The 19,708-nt window shown below is 42.1% G+C and overlaps 1 protein-coding gene across 3 annotated transcripts in view; it reads left to right on the plus strand.

Annotated features, from left to right (window-relative positions):
- The window catches only part of LOC134351730 (cytidine and dCMP deaminase domain-containing protein 1-like), a 121,451-nt gene that overhangs the window by 61,707 nt on the left and 40,036 nt on the right, over positions 1–19,708 (plus strand). For all 3 annotated transcript variants that reach the window (XM_063058314.1, XM_063058316.1, XM_063058315.1), the window contains exons 11-17: positions 75–208; positions 1,288–1,597; positions 2,703–2,727; positions 6,096–6,130; positions 6,896–6,914; positions 14,741–14,847; positions 18,851–19,037. In XM_063058314.1, the coding sequence (XP_062914384.1) occupies positions 75–208; positions 1,288–1,597; positions 2,703–2,727; positions 6,096–6,130; positions 6,896–6,914; positions 14,741–14,847; positions 18,851–19,037 (817 nt within the window). The remainder of the gene's footprint in view (positions 1–74; positions 209–1,287; positions 1,598–2,702; positions 2,728–6,095; positions 6,131–6,895; positions 6,915–14,740; positions 14,848–18,850; positions 19,038–19,708) is intronic.

Here is a 19,708-nt window from a genome sequence, read left to right on the forward strand (position 1 = left end):
TGTAGGCTGTACAGTACAATTGGAGTTTTAACCGCATGCTGGTACCAGTTTAATCATTCACCTGTTCTTTGAAGGTTGGAGCTGGCTACAATGGCTATATCAAGCAAGCATCATATGGAAACTTCCCTCGCAGAGGAAGACGCGATAAACAGAAAGTGGCCAAGGGCAAATTCATGGTCCATGCAGAAGTGAATGCCATTCTCTTCAGGTTAGGCTTTCTGCTGGATTTTTGGATATAATGTTTGTGTATGGTTGTGACACTGAATACGCTGTTGATTAAATTAATTGATTTATTATCCCTTGTACAGAGATACAGTGAATAACTTTATTTACATTCTATCCCTACAGATCATTTCATTACATCAAAGTTCAAAGTACATTTATTATCAAAGTATGTATACATTATATGACCACAAACAAGAGAAATCTGCAGTGCTGGAAATCCAAGCAATACACACAAAATGCTGGAGGAACTCAGGCCAGGCAGCATCTACGAAAAGAGTACACTTGATGTTTGATCCTGCCAAAGGGTAGAACATCGACTGTATTCTTTTCTTAGATGTTGCCTGACCTGCTGAGTTCTTCCAGCATTTTGTGTGTGCTGCATGATACAACCTTAAGATTCATCTCCTTTCAGGCAGCCACAAAACAAGAAACCCAAAAGAACCCAGAAAAAAACTCGACAGACACTAAATGTGTGTGTGTGTGTCTGTCTGTCTGTCTCTCTCTCTCTCTCTTCCTCCCCCTCCCCCTCCCTCTCCCTTCCCTCCCCCTAACCTACTCTAGAAACTGCCTAGAATTTCCCTACCACATAGCCCTCTATTTTTCTAAGCCCCATGTACCGATCTAAAAGGCTCTTAAAAGACCCTATTGGATCTGTCTCTACCACCGTTGCTGGCAGTACATTCCATGTACCCACCATTCCCTGTGTAAAGAAACTTACCTCTGACATCCCCCTTGTACCTACTTCCAAGGACCTTAAAACTATGCACCTTCGTGTTAAATTTTGCCCTGGGAAAAAGCCTCTGGCTATCCACATGATCAATGCCTCTCATCATCTTATACACCTCTATCAGATCACCTCCGTCACTCCAAGGAGAAAAGGCCAAGCTCACTCAACCTATTTTCTCATAAGGCATATTCTCCAATCCAGGCAACATTGTTGTAAACCTCCTCTGCACGCTCTCTATAGTACTCCATTTCTCCTTGTCCTTATTGAAGTCAAAAATCTATTTCAGCAACACTAGGGAAACTGCAACTGAGCATTTGCTGTTTCTGCTGTTATAGGTCAGCCGAAGATTTAGATTCTGCCGTGCTATTTTCTTCAAAAATACCTTGCAGTAAATGTGAAAAAATGATCATCGCATCTGGCATTAAGACTGTGGTTGCCGTCAAAGAAACCAAGAAAGAAGTAAAGCATGTGGAAGGAGCTGGTAAACTTGGATGCAATACTGGCATTTCAGAAGGCAAAGGATTGGGAAAGTGTGCTAAGGATTCAGAAGGAGAACCTGGGACTTCAGAAGAGGAAGATATGACATCAGAAAATATGCAGCAATTGTTGGCAGTTAACAAAGAATCAGACGTTGAAATTATGTTGGTAAGCTGGAAATACATTGCATTTTTATCACTAGTGTCAGGTGGTTAGTATATATTTCATCACCTTTAATTTAGTTTTGACTTATGAAGATTCACTATTCATGTTCATTGAAGTGTTTAATTTGTAAAGTTAGAGCAGCTTTATGATCAGGGCTTGGACCATGTTTGTTTCCTCCAGGTGCACCCATTTCCTCCCACATTGTAAAGATCTTGTGAATGTTGATTTACAAAGCACTACTTTCAGTTGAAAACTGAAAAGATTCCCAGAATGAACCAAAAATTAAAAACAAAGCATTCAAGACCCAGTTAAGATCTATCACTTGAAGTCGCATGTCACTATGAAAGTGGCCCGGTCTGTTTTCCCAATGTATTGGATTGGTTACATTACCAAACAAGTAATTTACCAGGCTGGACTGATACTCCAGTGAATTCAGCTTCAAATCCCATCACAGCAGCTGTGGAATATACCATACATTCAGGTCAGTATTCTGGATTTTCCCCCAATATAGTCATTAGTAAAATGAGTACACAATCTAACTAGTCCACTAACATCAACTGATGGGAAAAAAATCTTCTGTCTTTCCTAGTTTCCAAACACAATAGTGTGGATAGCTCATAACTGTCCTCTGAAACCATGCAACCAGATCCCAAAAATTGAATAAAATGTCACTTCTCTATTTGAAATGTTGCATTCTGAAATGTGAGTGACTCACATTTGTTTATTGCTCTGTTCAATTTACTACTCATTAGGGAGTAATAAAACTATTTTAATTAATTCAAACAAATTAGTGTGGGTTTGGCATTTAATTACTAGTTTAAATAGTTCAGTACCACTTTGTGGGCTGGGGTCCTGTTCCTTTGCTGTCCTATTCTATGTATGTGGAATGAACTAGCAGAGTAGATGATTGAGACAGATGCAGTAACAACTTCTAAAAGACAGTTGAGCGGGTACATAGAATAGGAAGTTTTAGAAGGTTACGGCCCAAATGCTGGTAAATAGGACTAGTTTGGATGTGGCATCTTGGTCTGCAGAGGTCAATTAGGCTGAAGGGCCTGATTTTGTGCTACATTAATCTATGAGTCTATTTCCAATTCCTTTTTTGCAGTGGGAAATTCCCAGTGACCAGCAAGGTAAGGCACATCCTTTCAAATATTGTAATCTGGAACATCGAGTTAATATTCATTCTTTGCCAGAAGTTAAAGAAATTTCTAGAAAATAGATCTTATTCTTGTGAGTTTAGAAGGTAATCTTTTTAAACATGGGGGCTCGACAGAGTGAAAGTCCAGATGCTTCTACTTGTGAGAGAGTCTCTAAAAAGGTGACATAATTACAAAATTAGGAAGTGGTAATTTAAAAGTGAGAAGTATCAAAATTTCATTCTGTAGGGGGTGGCTAATCTCTGGAGCTCTCTGCCCTAATTAGATTATTAGGGTACTTAAAGAGGAGGAAGATACATTTTTAAAAGATCAGGGAATTGATGACTGTGGGGATCACATACAGAAGTTGAGCTGAGGCATGGGACAGATCAACTATAAGCATATTTGTTATGTTTTGTAACCTTGAAATATTGAACTAATTCAAAGGAATACACGAGAGTCGGTGAATACGAGTCTAACTTCATGTTTACTTTAAGCCAGGCACGCACGAATCACATGGTAGTGTGATGACGTATGCAATTCACATATTTATACATATACCCTATAATGAATTACTTAAACAAACAAGAATGCTCTCTCACATTCTTTCTCCCTTTCATACCTTTCTTGTTCACATTCTTTCTTTCCATCTCTTCCTTCCTTTTTCTTCTTCTAGTGTGTGCATCTTGATCTTGGGAAGGTCCATTTAGTTCACTGGAGTATTCAATTATTTAATACTTCTTTTGCTCCCTTTATGATCTGATCTCTCCTCTTGGTTTCCAGATCCACAACATTATCTGACAAATCCTCTGTTTTCATATCTCCATTGTCTCTATTCTTTTTCGCTTTCCATTCATCCAGCTGGGCTTTTTGGTTTTTGCATCTACTTTTACAAGCAGCTTCTTGTCTCCCACTTGAGGTTCATGCAATAACCTTAATCAGGATAGATTCTGGTTCTTTATACTCACAAAAGCCAAATGCTTGCAACTTTTCTGAAGCTCATTGAACTCTCTTCCAGCTTAAAACCCAGACACATTTCACCAACAACTGCCTGATTAACATATCAGAAGCTTTCTCAGATACGTTGCCTACAACACTGTTGTAGTCGAACCAGTGCTTTTGTCGCATTCACGCTTCCTCTGAGTAGCATGGTCCTTCCTTGGTCCAATGTGCTTTCCAGTCAGAGGCACAGAGGTTGGCACCAATGCCTGTTTGTCCTCTGTTTGGCAATGGTTCATGGTGTTCAGTATAGTGACAGTTGTGGCATGTTCCAGTGCCATTCTTAATTCACTTTCAGTTGGCTTCATTGCAGGGGATGTGGCCTGCAAACAGTGGATGGATCTCCATCAATTGTAATTATTTCAGCCGATCTTGGCCCTATAATGCTGGTCCTCCTGTTTTTACCACATACAAGCTCAATGCTGTTTGTTGGCTGTTATATTTCATGTTACGAATGTAATTTCCACAGGAGTCATCTTTTCTCCAGTTTAAGTTCTTAATCAACAATCGCTTTGGTTCTAAATGTTCCTGCATTACTTTGACAATATCAGCCAAGGTAATTTCCACTGATTTGGTTGGAACAGTCAAACTTCAAAGCGTGACTTTAAGCCCAATGCGCTCAGCAATATTGGTATTGGTATTTGTTTCTCATTGGCTGTTTAATTTGCTTCAAAATATTGTTGAATTAGCTCAGTATGCCTATTTTAGATATCTTTTGTATAATCAAATGTCAATTGTTCTGACATAGCCAGCCATTTCTGCTTTTTTATGTTTATTATCACCCAGTAGTCACTCTTTAAGAACACATGTATTCCTCCATTTGCTGCTTTTTTTTCCAGCTGGACAGTCTGCATGTGCTGGGCTGTTTCTTTTTTATGCGCAGTTCCTTGCTGCACTAATTTTTAAAATCTCAACTGTTTCACTGCGCTTCAACAGGTCACTGTCATCTCAGGTTCATTTTAAAAATACCTTGTCACTAGGTGTTCTGTTTTAGAACTTCAAAATATTAAACTAATTTAAAGGAAAACACGGGAGGCTGGGAATTTGGGTCTAACTTTGTGTTTAAGCAAGGCGTGACCTATCATGTGATATTATGATGACTATTGCAATTCTCATATTTATACATATAACCCATAATTAATTATTTAAACAAACAAGATTGCTTAATCAACCAACATATGTACAAGATTACTCAGACATTACTTAAGTATTAAATACACAATAATATTGAATGGTGGGACCAGCTTGAGGAGCCCAGTGGTCTACTACTACTGCTCTTATTCTCCCTCTGCATGTCACTTTGGCTGAACAGAGGAGCACTCTTAGTAATGGATTAAGGCAACTGCGCTGCTCCAAAGAGTGTCATGTGAGGTCACACTCGGCCATTAGGTTCTATAATAAGTCAACCTATAGCCGGGGAAGTGATGACCCCTCCTCCTGTTAGATTATTTGAAGTAACTTATTTGTTTTTAATTCTTTCTTACTTCTCTTCTAATATTTGTATATCTGTGCACTTTTAATGCTACTGTGACACTGTAATTTCCTTTCGATCAGTAAAGTATCTATCTATCTATTCTCATTGGATTTGTGGCACAAGCTTTCTTATCCTGGCAGTCTTTCCTCTGCTGCCTTTATTGGCTCCAGGTTGAGTCCAGTAGTCTTGGCTTGATCTTTCCACCAGGCTTTTTGCTATTGGAATTAGTCAGGTCATCTTCAAACAGTTTGATAGGATGGGACTGGACTTCTTCAACCTCAGCACTTTGGATTACTGCAGACCTCACTGGCTCTCTTCATCCATAGCACCTCACACTGTGAGGTCAAATTATGAAAGTCTTTTGACTAAACTTCTTCAAATTGAACTCTTAGTGCCTGTTCCTACAACTAATGTGGTAAAATTTCAGAAGAAAAGTTTCAACATTCCGTAACTCTGTCATTTAGCTTTCATTAAGTTGTTGCCAGTCCTACAATACATGAAAGAATTTTGAGAAATAAAACAATCTTATTTAGAAACTGAAATGCCCTCACCCTCTACCCATCTGTCCCCTATCCTTGTCTCCTCCAATTTGCCACCTTTTCCTTTCACCTTCTTCCATTTTTCAAACCCCTTAACCCTCACATTCCTTTAACTGTTATCCCTTCCTTGCATCGCCACCTATATTCCCCAACACCTTGATCCTCCCCCTACCTCTCAGTCACCACACTGCCATAAATTTCCTTTCCCCAGCACATTCCAACATTAATCTTGTTGTCAATATTGTAATAACTCCAAAAACATTGTTTTGTTATCCATTTTAAATATTCCATGTAGCCAAATTCTAACTTGGACCAGAGCTGCTTCTAACACCTATTTTGTTAACTTTCAGTTGCTGAGCAATTTCCCAGACAGCTCAATACTCAGGTAAAGTCCAGTCCTTGCTGCTCGTGCTGAACCTCAGTTACTGTGTGTACCATCCTCAGCATTGGAGTGAAGCTGGCATCAGGCAAAGTTGCAAGGGATTTTGGATCATCAGTCATCAGCTGAAACTCAAGCTAAGGTGGCAGAGCCGTCAGCTGTTAGAACTTCTGCTTCCAAGCTCCAGTGAATTGGGTTCAATCCTCACCTCAGGTGCCATCTGTATGTGATGGCAGGAGAGAGTGCCTTTGCGTGTTCTCTCTGTGCCTGCATGGTTTTCCTCTGGGTGCTCCAGTTCCCCTCCCCGCCATCATCCCAAAGACCCAAAGATATAGAAGTTCCTGTTTAATTGGCTACAGTAAATTTCCCTGGGGTATGGGTGAGCAGTACAATCCAAGAGGAATTGATGTGAAGGTCGGGAGAATGGGTGACCCGGAAATAAGTGACCAGCTGGTATCAACATTCTGAGAGCTAGTATAGGCCTGATGGGCCAGACAGCCTCTTTCTATGCCAAGAGTTAATATGGAAGTATGAAAGCTCCTTTCCATTGGAAAAACGAGTGTGTGGTAGCTATTTGTTGGGAATTTGCTTGGTCTCCATCTTTGTGTCCTTGGGCCATATTTTCACTGCACAATCTGCAGAGTTCATTTGTTCAAGATAAATTATGAATGAACCTGTTAATAACTGTGATTTATCATGTGCACAAATAATTGGTAATTCTTCTCCAGTTTGCTTTTGTAGAATTAATACCTCTATCATTTTTTATTATAGCTACAGAGTGAATCACCTGGTGAGTAAAAATACGCAATGTTAATGGATATTGTAACATGCTCATTCACTGACATATAACTTTAAATAATCATCCCTTTGTATTATCCTTTGATTTTTTTTCTTATATTTTTGTATCCTTAAGGTCATCAACCAGAAACGCTAACACTGTTTCTCTCTCCACAGAAGCTGCCTGGCCTATTGAATGTTTATCCCCAATGCTATTACCACCAAGCAGTTATTCCCAATGCTAATGGTTCTGGAGATAAACTCGCAAATGGTCAGGCAGCATCTGTGGAGAGAGAAACAAAATTCATCTTTCAGACTGATGAACTTTCATCAGAACAGGAGAGAAGTTAGAAATCAAACAAGTCTTTTGATGTGGAGAACATGAGGAGAGGAGGAGAGCGAGGGAATGGTGGAGCAAGATGAGAGAGATTACAGGAGGGATTTCTGGAAGAGTTGTAAATAGAAGAAGACAAATCAAATATAGAACTAAGAAGAGGAAAAATTGAAACTTAAGAACATGATTTGCTAATCTGAAATTATTGAAGTCACAGAGCCTTGCTGGAAGATGAGACAATCAAGTGGTTCAGGACAGAAACAAGCCTTTTGGCTCATCAATTTCATGCCAACTCTCAACCACCCATTTTAACTACTTCTACACCAATTCCATTTTATTTATTCTTCCCACATTCCCATCATTCTCCACACCCTGATACTACCTCTCACCTATACCCTATGAAAAATTTACAGCGGACAATTAATCTATCTGAATGTTTGAGATGTGGGAGGACACCAGTGCATCCAGAGGAAACCCGAGCAGTTACAAGTAAAACGTGCAAACTCCACATCAGCAGTACCCAAGGTCAGGATTGAACTCTGGTCTCTGGCACTGTGAGGCAGCAACTTTGCTAGCTTCGCAACTGGCTGAGCTTATGCTGGTCTGCTGGAACAGTGTAGGTCAGGATAGAAAATCAAATTACAGTCAGATGGTAGTATTGGCAGTGTTTTCCTTCTTCTTTGACATTAGATGTCATGTTCATAAGGGATAAGAGCAGAATTAGACCATTTGGCCCATCAACACACACAAAATGCTGGTGGAACGCAGCAGGCCAGGCAGCATCTATAGGAAGAGGTACAGTCGACGTTTCGGGCCGAGACCCTTCGTCAGGACTAACTGAAAGAAGAGATAGTAAGAGATTTGAAAGGGGGAGGGGGAGATCTGAAATGGTAGGAGAAGACAAGGTGGGGGGGATGAAGCTTAGAGCTGGAAAGTTGTTTGGCAAAAGGGATACAAGGCTGGAGAAGGGAGAGGATCGTGGGATGCTAGGTCTAGGGAGAAAGAAAGGGGGAGGGGAGCACCAGAGGAAGACAGAGAGCAGGCAAGGAGTTATTGTGAGAGGAACAGAAAGAGAGAAAAAAGGAAAAATAAATAAATAAATACATACGTACATACATACATACATAAATAAATAAGGGATGGGGTAAGAAGGGGAGGAGGAGCATTAACAAAAGTTAGAGAAGTCAATGTTCATGCCATCAGGTTGGAGGCTATCCAGACAGAATATAAGGTGTTGTTCCCCCAGCCTGAGTGTGGCTTCATCTTGACTGTAGAGGAGGCCGTGGATAGACATATCAGAATGAGAATGGGACATGGAATTAAAATGTGTGGCCACTGGGAGATCTTGCTTTCTCTGGCGGACAGAGCGTAGGTATTCAGCGAAACGGTCTCCCAGTCTGCGTCAGGTCTCACCAATATATAGAAGGCCACACCGGGAGCACCGGACGCAGTATATCACCCCAGCCGACTCACAGGTGAAGTGTCGCCTCACCTGGAAGGACTGTCTGGGGCCCTGAATGGTGGTGAGGGAGGAAGTGTAAGGGCAGGTGTAGCACTTGTTCTGCTTACAAGGATAAGTGCCGGGAGGGAGATCGGTGGGAAGGGATGGGGGGGGACGAATGGACAAGGGAGTCACGTAGGGAGCGATCCCTGCGGAAAGCAGAAAGGCAGGGGAGGAAAAGATATGCTTGGTGGTTGGATCCCGTTGGAGATGGTGGAAGTTACGGAGAATTATATGTTGGACCCGGAGGCTGGTGGGGTGGTAGGTGAGGACAAGGGGAACCCTATCCCTAGTGGGGTGGCGGGAGGATGGGGTGAGAGCAGATGTGCGTGAAATGGGAGAGATGTGTTTGAGAGCAGAGTTGATGGTGGAGGAAGGGAAGCCCCTTCCTTTAAAAAAGGAAGACATCTCCTTCATCCTGGAATGAAAAGCCTCATCCTGAGAGCAGATGCGGCGGAGACGGAGGAATTGCGAGAAGGGGATGTCATTTTTGCAAGAGACCGGGTGGGAAAAGGAATAGTCCAGGTAGCTGTGAGAGTCTGTAGGCTTATAGTAGACATTAGTAGATAAGCTGTCTCCAGAGGTAGAGACAGAAAGATCAAGAAAGGGGAGGGAGGTGTCAGAAATGGATCAGGTAAATTTGAGGGCAGAGTGAAAGTTGGAGGCAAAGTTAATGAAGTCTACGAGCTTAGCATGCGTGCAGAATGCAGCGCCAATGCAGTTGTCGATGTAGCGAAGGAAAAGTGGGGGATCGATACCAGTATAGGCTTGGAACATTGATTGTTCCACAAAGCCAACAAAAAGGCAGGCATAGCTGAGACCCATACGGATGCCCATGGCTACACCTTTAGTGTGGAGGAAGTGGGAGGAGCCAAAGTCAGGATGGATATTCTGTCTGAGTAGCCTCCAACCTGATGGCATGAACATTGACTTCTCTAATTTCTGTTAATGCCCCTCCTCCCCTTCTTACCCCATCCCTTATCTTTTTTTCCTTTTTTCTCTCTCTTTTTTTTCTCTCTGTTCCTCTCACAATAACTCCTTGCTTGCTCTCCATCTTCCTCTGGTGCTCCCCTCCCCCTTTTTTTCTCCCTAGGCCTACCATCCCATGATCCTCTCCCTTCTCCAGCCTTGTATCCCTTTTCCCAATCAACTTTCCGGCTCTTAGCTCCATTCCTCCCCCTCCTGTCTTCTCCTATCATTTCGGATCTCCCCCTCCCCCTCCCACTTTCAAATCAGTTACTGTCTCTTCTTTCAGTTAGTCCTGACGAAAGGTCTCGGCCCGATATGTCGACTGACTTCTTCCTATAGATGCTGCTTGGCCTGCTGTGTTCCAACAGCATTTTGTGTGTGTTGCTTGAATTTCCAGCATCTGCAGATTTCCTCATATTTGGCCCATCAAGTCTGCTTTCAGCATTCGATCATGGCTGATTTATTATCCTTCTCAATCCCATTCTTCTGTCTTCTCCCCATTAACCTTAGACACCCTAAGTAATCAAGAACGTATCAACCTGCACTTTAAATATACCCAATGAGTTGGCCTCAACAGCTGTCTGTGGTAATGAATTCCACAGATTCACCACTCTCTTCCCTAAAGAAATTCATCCTCACCTCTGCTCTAAAAGGACATCCTATTCTGAAGTTGTGCCCTCTGCTCTTGGACTCTCCCACTACTGGAAATGTCCTCTCTACATCTAGTCTAACTAGGCCTTTCAGTATTCAATAGGTTTCAGTGAGATCCCTGCTTATTCTTTTAAACTTCAACGAGTACAGGCCAGAGCCATCAAACAGTCCTCATTTCATTCCTGGGATTATTCTCATGAACCTCTTCTGGATCCTCTCTTCTGGCAGCACATCCTTTCTTAGAGAAGGAGCCCCAAAACTGCTTACAATACTCCAAGCGCAGTCTTATCAATGCCTTATAAAGCTTCAGCATTGCATTATTGCTTTTATATGCTTGACCTCTCGAAACGAAATTTCCCTTCCTCACTACCAACTCAACCTGCAAGTTTTAGTGAATCCTGCACAAGGACTCACAAGTCCTTTCGCTCTGCCAATTGTTGAATTTGTTCCTAGTTTAGAAAATAGTCTAAGTCTTTATACCTTCTACCAAAATTCATAATCATACACCTCCCTACACTGTATTCCATCTGCCACTTCTTTGCATATTCTCCTAATCTGTCCAAGTCCCTCTGCAGATTCCCTGCTTCCTCAATACTGCCTGCCCATCCATCCACCTTTACATCAAACACAAACTTGGCCACACCAAGTCATCAATCCAATCATCCAGATCATTGACACACAACATGAAAAGAAATGGTCCCAATGCCGACCCCTGCGAAGCACCACTGGTCACTGGCAGCCAACCAGAAAAGGCCCTCTTTATTCTCACTCCTTGCCTCCTGCCAGTCAGTTAATCATCTCTCCATGCTTCTATCGTGTTTAGCAGCTTCATGAGGCTTTTTGAAGGCCTTGTGAAAATCTAAGTTCAACCACGTCCACTGATTTGATAATCATGCCTGTTATTTCTTTAAAGAATTCCAACAGATTTGTTAGACAAGATTGCTCCTTAAGGAAACTATACTGACTTCGGCCTATTTTATCATGTGCCTCCAAGTATCCTGAAACCTCTTTCTTAATAATGAAGTCTAATGTCTTGCCACCCACTGACGTCAGGATAACTGGCCTGTTACCTACCTTCCTTCCTTCTTAAAGAGTGGAGAGACATTTGCAATTTTCCAGTACTGTGGAATTATTCCAGAATCTAGTGATTCTTGAGAGATCACTACTAATGCCCCCACAATCTCTTCCGCTACCTCCTTCAGCATCCTGGGGTGTAGTCTGTCTGGTCCATGTGGCTTATCTGCCTTCAGATCTTTCAGCTTTCCATACACCTCTTTAGTAAGAGCAACTGCACTCACTTCTGCTAATGTCCCCTTCCAAACACCTTTAGCCTGCGCTTCTGTCATCCCTCTGGAACTCCCTTCACTTAAATATTGATACACTTGAATTTAGCTTTTCCTCTCAAACTGTAGGGTGAATTCTATCATATTTTGATCAATATCTCCTGAGGTTCCTTTATCTTAAGCTCCCTTAAGATAAAGGAGAGGGAGGGAGAAGATGGCAGCGCGACGCAGCGCGCACGGCCGTTCCGAATGAATATCGATATGTGTAACTAAGGGTGCCGTGCACAATCTGGATTTGATGGAGACAGATGTGAAGAAGCGCAGAGGAACATCTGGAGAAACTTCTGAAATGCCTGCTTCGCTGTCGCTGCTACTGTGCGATTGAGAATCTCCGGAGACAAAGGCCCCAGATCCTCGGCTTTGCGTACCGCCTGTTGCCGGGGCCGGGGTCAAAACGCTCGACAGAGATGGTGCTCGGTACTCGGTGCTCGGTGTTAAATAGGTGGTCGGAGGCTTGGAGTTTTTCGGACAGACTCGGATGCTTCCGGGATGCTGCATCGACAAGTTGACGGCGCTGGAGGTTTACCGTCTGCGTGAGGTGATGGGACTTTCAAGAGACTCTGAGACTTTTACTGTGTCATGGTCTGTTCTTATCAAATTACGGTATTGCTTTGCACAGTTGTAACTATATGTTATAATTATGTGGTTTTTGTTAGTTTTTAAGTCGGTTTGTCATGTGTTTTTGTGATATCATTCTGGAAAAACATTTTTATCATTTCTTAATGCATGCATTACTAAATGACAATAAAAGGGGACCACGTGTCCTCATAATCATAATCATAATCAAATCTGGTTCATTATATAACACCTAATTCACAATTGCCTTTTTTTTTCCAGTGGGCACAGCCACAAGCTGCTCAAAAAAGCCATCTCATAAGCATTATTAGAATCCATTTTCTTAGGATCAAACACTAACCTGTTTTACACAATCTATCTGCATATTGAAATCTCTGTGACCATTGTAACACTGCCCTTTTTACATGCATTTTCTATCTCCTGTTGTAATTTGCACCCCACTTCCTGGCTCAGTGACCTGTATATAACTCCCATTAGGGCCCTTTTTACACCTGTAGTTTTTTAATTCTACATCTTCTGATCCTATGTCACTTCTTCCCGAGGATTTGATTTCATTTTCTTTTAACCAACAAATGCACCCCAACCCCTCTGCCCACCTGTCTGTCCTTTCAATAAGATGTGTATCCTTCAATGTAAAGCTTCCAGCTGTGATCTTCTTTCCACCATGATTCTGTAATGCCCATATATCTCAATTTCTAACTGCTCTACAGGATTATAGCCTCTCATAATTTTAAACATTTCTATAAGAGCACTCCTCAATCTCCAATGCTCCAAGGATAATTGTCTTGCCAATCCTTGTGCACGAGAACAAAGATTTTTCCCTGCTGGTTTTAAAGATCTGAGTACTGACCCAATCACTGCGAGCAATGGCAGAGAGTCACTGAACCAAGTGAAGCCAAAGAGCTGATAAATGAAACTGAGGTGACGAGTGAACTGCAGCATCCCAAGTTAATGTCAATTCTTAAGATGATCATTTAATTTCATCAGAAGGTTGCTCTTCTGCCTGCTCACAGTGCTGATGTTTGGGGTAGGAGAAGAAGGAATATTAAAGTTATTCTGAATTTTTCATAAGCATTTCATAGGAAAGAATAATAACCCTCTCCCTGATTCACATGAATGCATATTTTGGATTTTATCATTCAAATGATTTTGCAGTGAAACATTTCAGTAAGTTATCTGTAAATTAATATATTATGATTCTTCAGCTGAAGAGAAAATGGGCTTCATGCTGGTCCCGTGTTCAGTACCTGATATTCAGTCTTACACAAATACTCACAATATATTCAACCTAATTGCACTCATCAAGCTGCTGCTTTAAGTGGTTCAGTGAGCATGTTTTCTTGACGGGGCTGAGGAAAGGTTGTGCAAAGTAGAGACCAAGTAGGGAAATAGAGCAGACCGCAGGTTTCAAGATAAGCTCTGTGTGAGACAATACTATTGCAAAGTCATCAGCCCCAGAGGCTAATTGCTCCTTTCTCCAACAACTCTACCTAACTTGCTGAATATGTTCAGAAATTTCTATTTCAGTTCATTTTAAGACAAATTATCTGAATTATTATCATTATGATTATGAAGACACACAGTCCTCTTTTATTGTCACTTAGTAATGCATGCATTAAGAAATGATACAATGTTTTTCCAGAATGATATCACAGAAAAACATAACAAACTGACTTAAAAACTAACAAAAACCACATAATTATAACATATAGTTACAACAGTACAAAGCAATACCGCAATTTGGTAAGAGTAGACCATAGCACGGTAAAAGTCTCAAAGTCTCTCGAAAGTCCCATCATCTCACGCAGACGGTGAACCTCCAGCGCTGCCAACTTGCCGATGCAGCATACTGGAAGCATCCGACCACAGTCCAACTCCGAGTCCGTCTGAAAACTCCTAGCCTCCAACCAGCTATCCGACACCGAGTACCGAGCACCATCTCTGCCAAGCGCTTCAACCCCGGCCCCGGCAACAGGCAATAGGTAAAGCCGAGGGTTTGGGGCCTTCCCCTCCGGAGATTCTCGATCGCACAGTAGCAGCGGCAGAGAAGCAAGCATTTCAGAAGTTACTCCAGGTGTTCCTCACAGCTGTCTCCATCAAATCCAGGTTGTGCACGGCCCCCTAGTTAACACATATCGATATCAATTCAGAACGGCCGCGCGCGCTGCGTCGCTTCGCTATCGTCTCCTCCCTTCCTCAAAATAAAATTAGAACAGTAAATACAATGTTGCATTTAAAGGAAATATAACCTCAATCGGTATATTCAAGGACAGACCTCTTTTTTGGCTTTGTCGAGTGACTGACAGAATGACTGATCTCAGCACCCTTTGCCTTGGACCCTCATCAGTTTATGTCATTTGTCATAACTGTTACTGTAATATTTTTTAAGGAATAAATAGGTGGTCAGAGAGGTGACTGTGGCCTCTCAGAATGAGATTTTACTCTGTCTGTTTGGTTGGATGTAGGTGCCATTTGCCGCTTGCCAAAGAAGGATGACCTGATGACATTTCTGGCTTTACATATGGAAAGATCTCCTTTGTGTGAGGCGCCAAAAGGAAGTGGCAACATTAAAGTAAGTACTTTGATAATACAAGGGATAGGAGCAGAAGTGGTTCATACCATGACAGTCTGATACGCCATGTCTACTGGTTTCATTTTTCTTTCTATACATTCTTCAAAACACCAGATTCCCTCTGTCTGAGTGTTTTGGGTACACAGATACCACTTTCTTAACAGTGAACTCCAGCCATTTCCCAACAGCTGATTGGTTGTTTCCCATGTTTACACAACCTTACCCAATGAAAAACAATGTTGCATGTCAACCCTCCCAAATGAGTGGGACAAACCTGGAATCTTGGGAAACTTACACATTCCACCACCCTGACCATTCGTCATCACTGTGGCCTAATTTCTCCCTTAGGCTCTTAGGCCTCACACTAAAATGGAAATGTCGTAAGCCTCCAAGTCCTCATTTGAGAGCACTGGCTTTTTGGTTCTATGCCATCATAATGTAATCATAATCCATTTGGTCTCTTCCCCTGGCTTTTTCCCTTGTGAGTTATATTTCTCTTCAACAACTGTTTATGCATTTTCAGGTTAAGCAGTGACTTCCAAATCATACACATGCCACAATTAATAAACTTTGGGTTCTTGGCCTTTCCACCAAAGGGAATTCTTTGTTGGACCATTCAGGAATTTCAGAACGCCCACTAAATTTTCCTGTCAGACCCAAGTGGTCTGAGAGCGGTCCCAGTCATGCAGAGGGCTGAAACCTTTCACCCCAGGATCCGCTCATCAGCTGAACTCACCAGTTGGACCTACAGCTTGATGTACAGAACCCCAGTGCAGATACTGATGCTCAGAGGGTCTCTCCTAGCTCCGACCAGCTGTACACGTGACCAACATCTCCGTATCCCTTGTGCCGTGTAGTTCATGTGTTACAGATTTTACTCAATCTGTTTAACTTTATTCAAGTAATCATATTACCTACTTCAGTGGTTATTCTACCCAGCTCCTTTTAAACTGTTGCCGTTGAGGCAAAATACAACAGCACTGACTAGCTGACCATGGCTCCCTTCCTTTATAACATCCCATACATTCATCTTTTCATGCTAGTGATAAATTCCTGAATGGCCCAACAAAGGTGGAAAGGTCAAGAACCCAAAGTTTATTAATTGCAGCATGTGTATGATTCTCAGTCACTGACCTTCCCTCCCCCACCCCTTTGCTCCCCACTCACTCCCCTTCTTCCATTTGCCACATTGACAGACCTGTGTCCACCATCACTTTTCCAAGTAATGGGAGATGAGTCTTTGAACACGAGATATGAATGTGGGAATAAGAAATGTTAGACATGTACAGAGGTGACTTTCACGGCCCTGTTCTTTTCCAGGTACTAACTAGAGAGAGCACTTATTGAACGAGACAGAGGAGGTGACACAAGTGAGAGTAGGGGAAAACTGTGGATTTAGTGATCAAAATTCCATTAGTTTGAAGATAATCATGGAGGATAGGAATGGTTCTCGGGTTGAAATTATAAACTGGAGGAATGCGAATTTTGTTTGCATGTGAAGGAACATGGCAGGCATAGATTCGGATAAGCTGTTTTCCATCAAAGGGATGCTTGACAAATGAGAGGCTTTCGATGGGGAAAGATTGAGAGTACAGAATCTGTATGTTCCTGTTAGTATAAAAGACAGGCTAACGGGTTTAAGAAGCTTTGGTTATTGAGAAATATTGAGGCCCTGATAAAGAAAAAGGAGGCACATATCAGGTATAGGCACTTAGAATCAAATGAGTCACTTTACACATGAGGAAAGCTCCCAAAACTTGCAAAATGATCTGGATCAGCTGGGTAAGAGAAGTGCTAACCAGGTAAAAGAGGATCCAGAGAAGGTTCTGGAGAATTATTCTGGGAATGGAAGGGTTAATATGAGGAGCATTTAATGGCTCTGAGCCTGAACTCATTGGAGTTTAGAAGAATGAGCAGGGATCTCATCGAAATCTATCGAATATTGAAAGGCCTAGATAGAGTGGATGTGGAGAGGATGTTTCCTATAGTGGGTGAGTCTAGGACCTGAGAGCACTGCTTCAAAGTACAAGGATTTATCCCTTTAGAACAGAGATGAGGAGAAATTTCATCAGCCAGAGCATGGCGAATCTATAAAATTTGTTACCACGGACAGCTGTGGAGGCCAAGTCATTTGAGTATATTTAAAGCAAAGGTTGATAGGTTCTTGTTTAGTCAGGGCATCAAAGTTACGGGGAGAAGGCAGGAGAATGTAGTTGAGGGGAATATAAAATCAGTCATGATGGAATGGTGGAGCAGACTCGATGGGCTGAGTGGCCTAATTCTGCTCATATGTCTTGTGGTCTTATGGTCTAAATGGGCTGAAAAATAGCAGATGGAATTTAATGTAAACACGTGACATTTTTCATTTTGGGATGACAACCAGGGTAAGACTTGTACAGTGAACAGTAGGGCATTGAGATGTGAGGTAGAACAAAGGGACCTGAGAGTTCAGATCCATAATCTCCGGAAAGTGGCATCACAGGTAGATAGAGCCGTGAAGTTAAGCTGTCAGCAGAAGATGTAGAGTTGGTTAAATTGTAACATTAGAGAAGTTTGGGTAGGTACATGGATGAGGGAGGCTTGGAGGGCTATGGTCTTTGTGCAGGTAGATGAGACTAGGCAGAATACCAGGCCGGCATTGACTAAAGAGGATGAAGGGCCTGTTTCTGTTCTGATCCACTACCACCCATTGCCACTCCAGTACAGGGCACCAGGTCCACAGCTAGATATTATCTTGGATCAAGACACATACTCAATCCAACAATGTTCTTAAGTCCTGGGTCTATGGTGGGCCAAGGCTGGTGAGCACTACCGGTAGGGCTCTGAGATAGAACTCTGCTACAAGTTATCTGGCAACAGTTCAGACTCAGAGCAAAACTCTCCCTACATTGTCAAACACTCAGATCTGGGCAGACCTCAAGGTTCATTATACAGGCCCCATCGTCGCATCACCACAATTCAGGTCGCAGAAATCTGCCCTTATAGAATTCACAAACTTGACGTATGGAATAAAATTTATTTTTACAGAATCTTTGTGCACAGAAGTAAATAAATTAACATAAAATAATTTGTTTTCAACTCACAAGTCATGATGCATGCCCAAATGGTGTGGCCTCAAGTTATAGAAAATGATGATATGGACCTTTTTCAAGCAACAAGACTCCCCCACCCCTCCTTTATACCACAGATCACCTGTACTGAGACCTGCCCTGGGACAATACAGCTGTCCTATGTCCCCTCCTGCTAGTCAGTACAGAATGAAGGTCCTGCGCTGACTCTTGAGTTCCAAAGTGACAGTTAAAGGGGTGGAGTTAGGAATAAGATCATTCTGTGAGCCAGGATAAACCAAATGGTAATTGGTTTATTTTTGTCACATGGAGTGAGGTAGAGTAAAACATTTTGCTTACCATCCAGGCAGATTCATTTCAGGTTGTTACAAAGAAAATGCATTGCAGACCCGTAATAAGGTGCGAGGGTCGTGAAGAGAAATCAAAAGGTCATCATTATCATTACAGGTCTATTCAAGAGCTTATAACACTGGGATTATAACTTTGCTTGAGTCTAGTTGTTTGTGTTCTCAGGTTTTTGTATCTTCTGCTTGATGAGAGGGGTGGGAAAAGTGAGAATATCTGCAAGGAAGGGGTTTTGATTATGTTGGCTGCTTTCCCAAGGCATCAGAAAGTGCAGATAGAGTCCATTGAGGGTAGGCTGATTTCCATGATGTGCTGAGCTGTGTCCATAACTCTTGCAACCATAGGCAGGGCAGTTGCTGTACCAAGCTATGATGCATTCAGACAGGATACTTTCTATGCTCTTTCTGTAAAAGTTGGTGCAGGTCAATGGGGGCATGCCAAATTTCCATAGCCTTCTATGGCTTGGCTTTTAGTGTGTACATGCCTAGACCAGATGGGCTAAAAACAACCTCCTTATATTCTTAAGAAGAAGATGTAAATAAAGCTCAGCTGAAGACGATAAATCCTCTCAACTCTTGTTTTAATTTCAGTTTTCGAAAACAGGGATTGCTATCCTGAACACCACAGAAAGCAATCGTATACTTACCATTGAGTGCTCCAGGAATGGGCTTCATGCTGTGGAGCAGGTGCTCCTATCCTCTCCAAGGTCTCTGCAGGGATGTACAGTCTACTTGTCTAGGTACCCCTGCATCATCTGTGCAAAACTACTCATTCAAGGTATGTCTGGGGTAATGGGATATCTGGTGTTTTCCTACAGTGATGAGGAAGCCAGTTAGAAACTTTCTTGATATGGTATCATCATAGGATGCATACAGAGGGAATTGGAAACATGAACAAAGGGTTAATGCCCATGGGAAAAGCGTTGAAACAATGCGAAAGTGGGCAGACACAGTGAGAGACACTACAAAAGAATAGAGGGACAGAACAGATGGCCGGGAGGTCAGAGCTGGCAAAAAAGGAACCAGTCAAAGGATTAGAATCTATGGTAGTAAGGTTGCAGTAGACAATGAAAGCACTAGAGCATACTTTTGAGAGGAAATATACTCAGACTACAATAGATTGAGAAGAGGAGGTAGGTGCAATGAGTTAGTACCCAGGGACAATGTGAGAGAAATAATTGAGTTGGGTGAATGTTATAATGTAAGTGCACTGAAATACAGGATTAAATGTACTTCTGCCACCCTTTCAGACAGCAAGGTGTAGATCAGCATCACTGGTTTCTCTTTGTGTTCTTTTGCAAATCACCTCATACCTGGTCCTTGGCTCTTCTGTTCATGGAAACCGTTCCTCTTTATTCACTTGGTCCTGAGCACTGTGGATTGTGCACACTTCTCCCAAATCACTTCTTTAGTCTGAAAATCATCTCAGCTTCTCCAATTTTTCTGTGT

The sequence above is a fragment of the Mobula hypostoma genome, chromosome 9 (assembly GCF_963921235.1).
Source record: "Mobula hypostoma chromosome 9, sMobHyp1.1, whole genome shotgun sequence".
Classification (NCBI taxonomy): Eukaryota; Metazoa; Chordata; class Chondrichthyes; order Myliobatiformes; family Myliobatidae; genus Mobula; species Mobula hypostoma.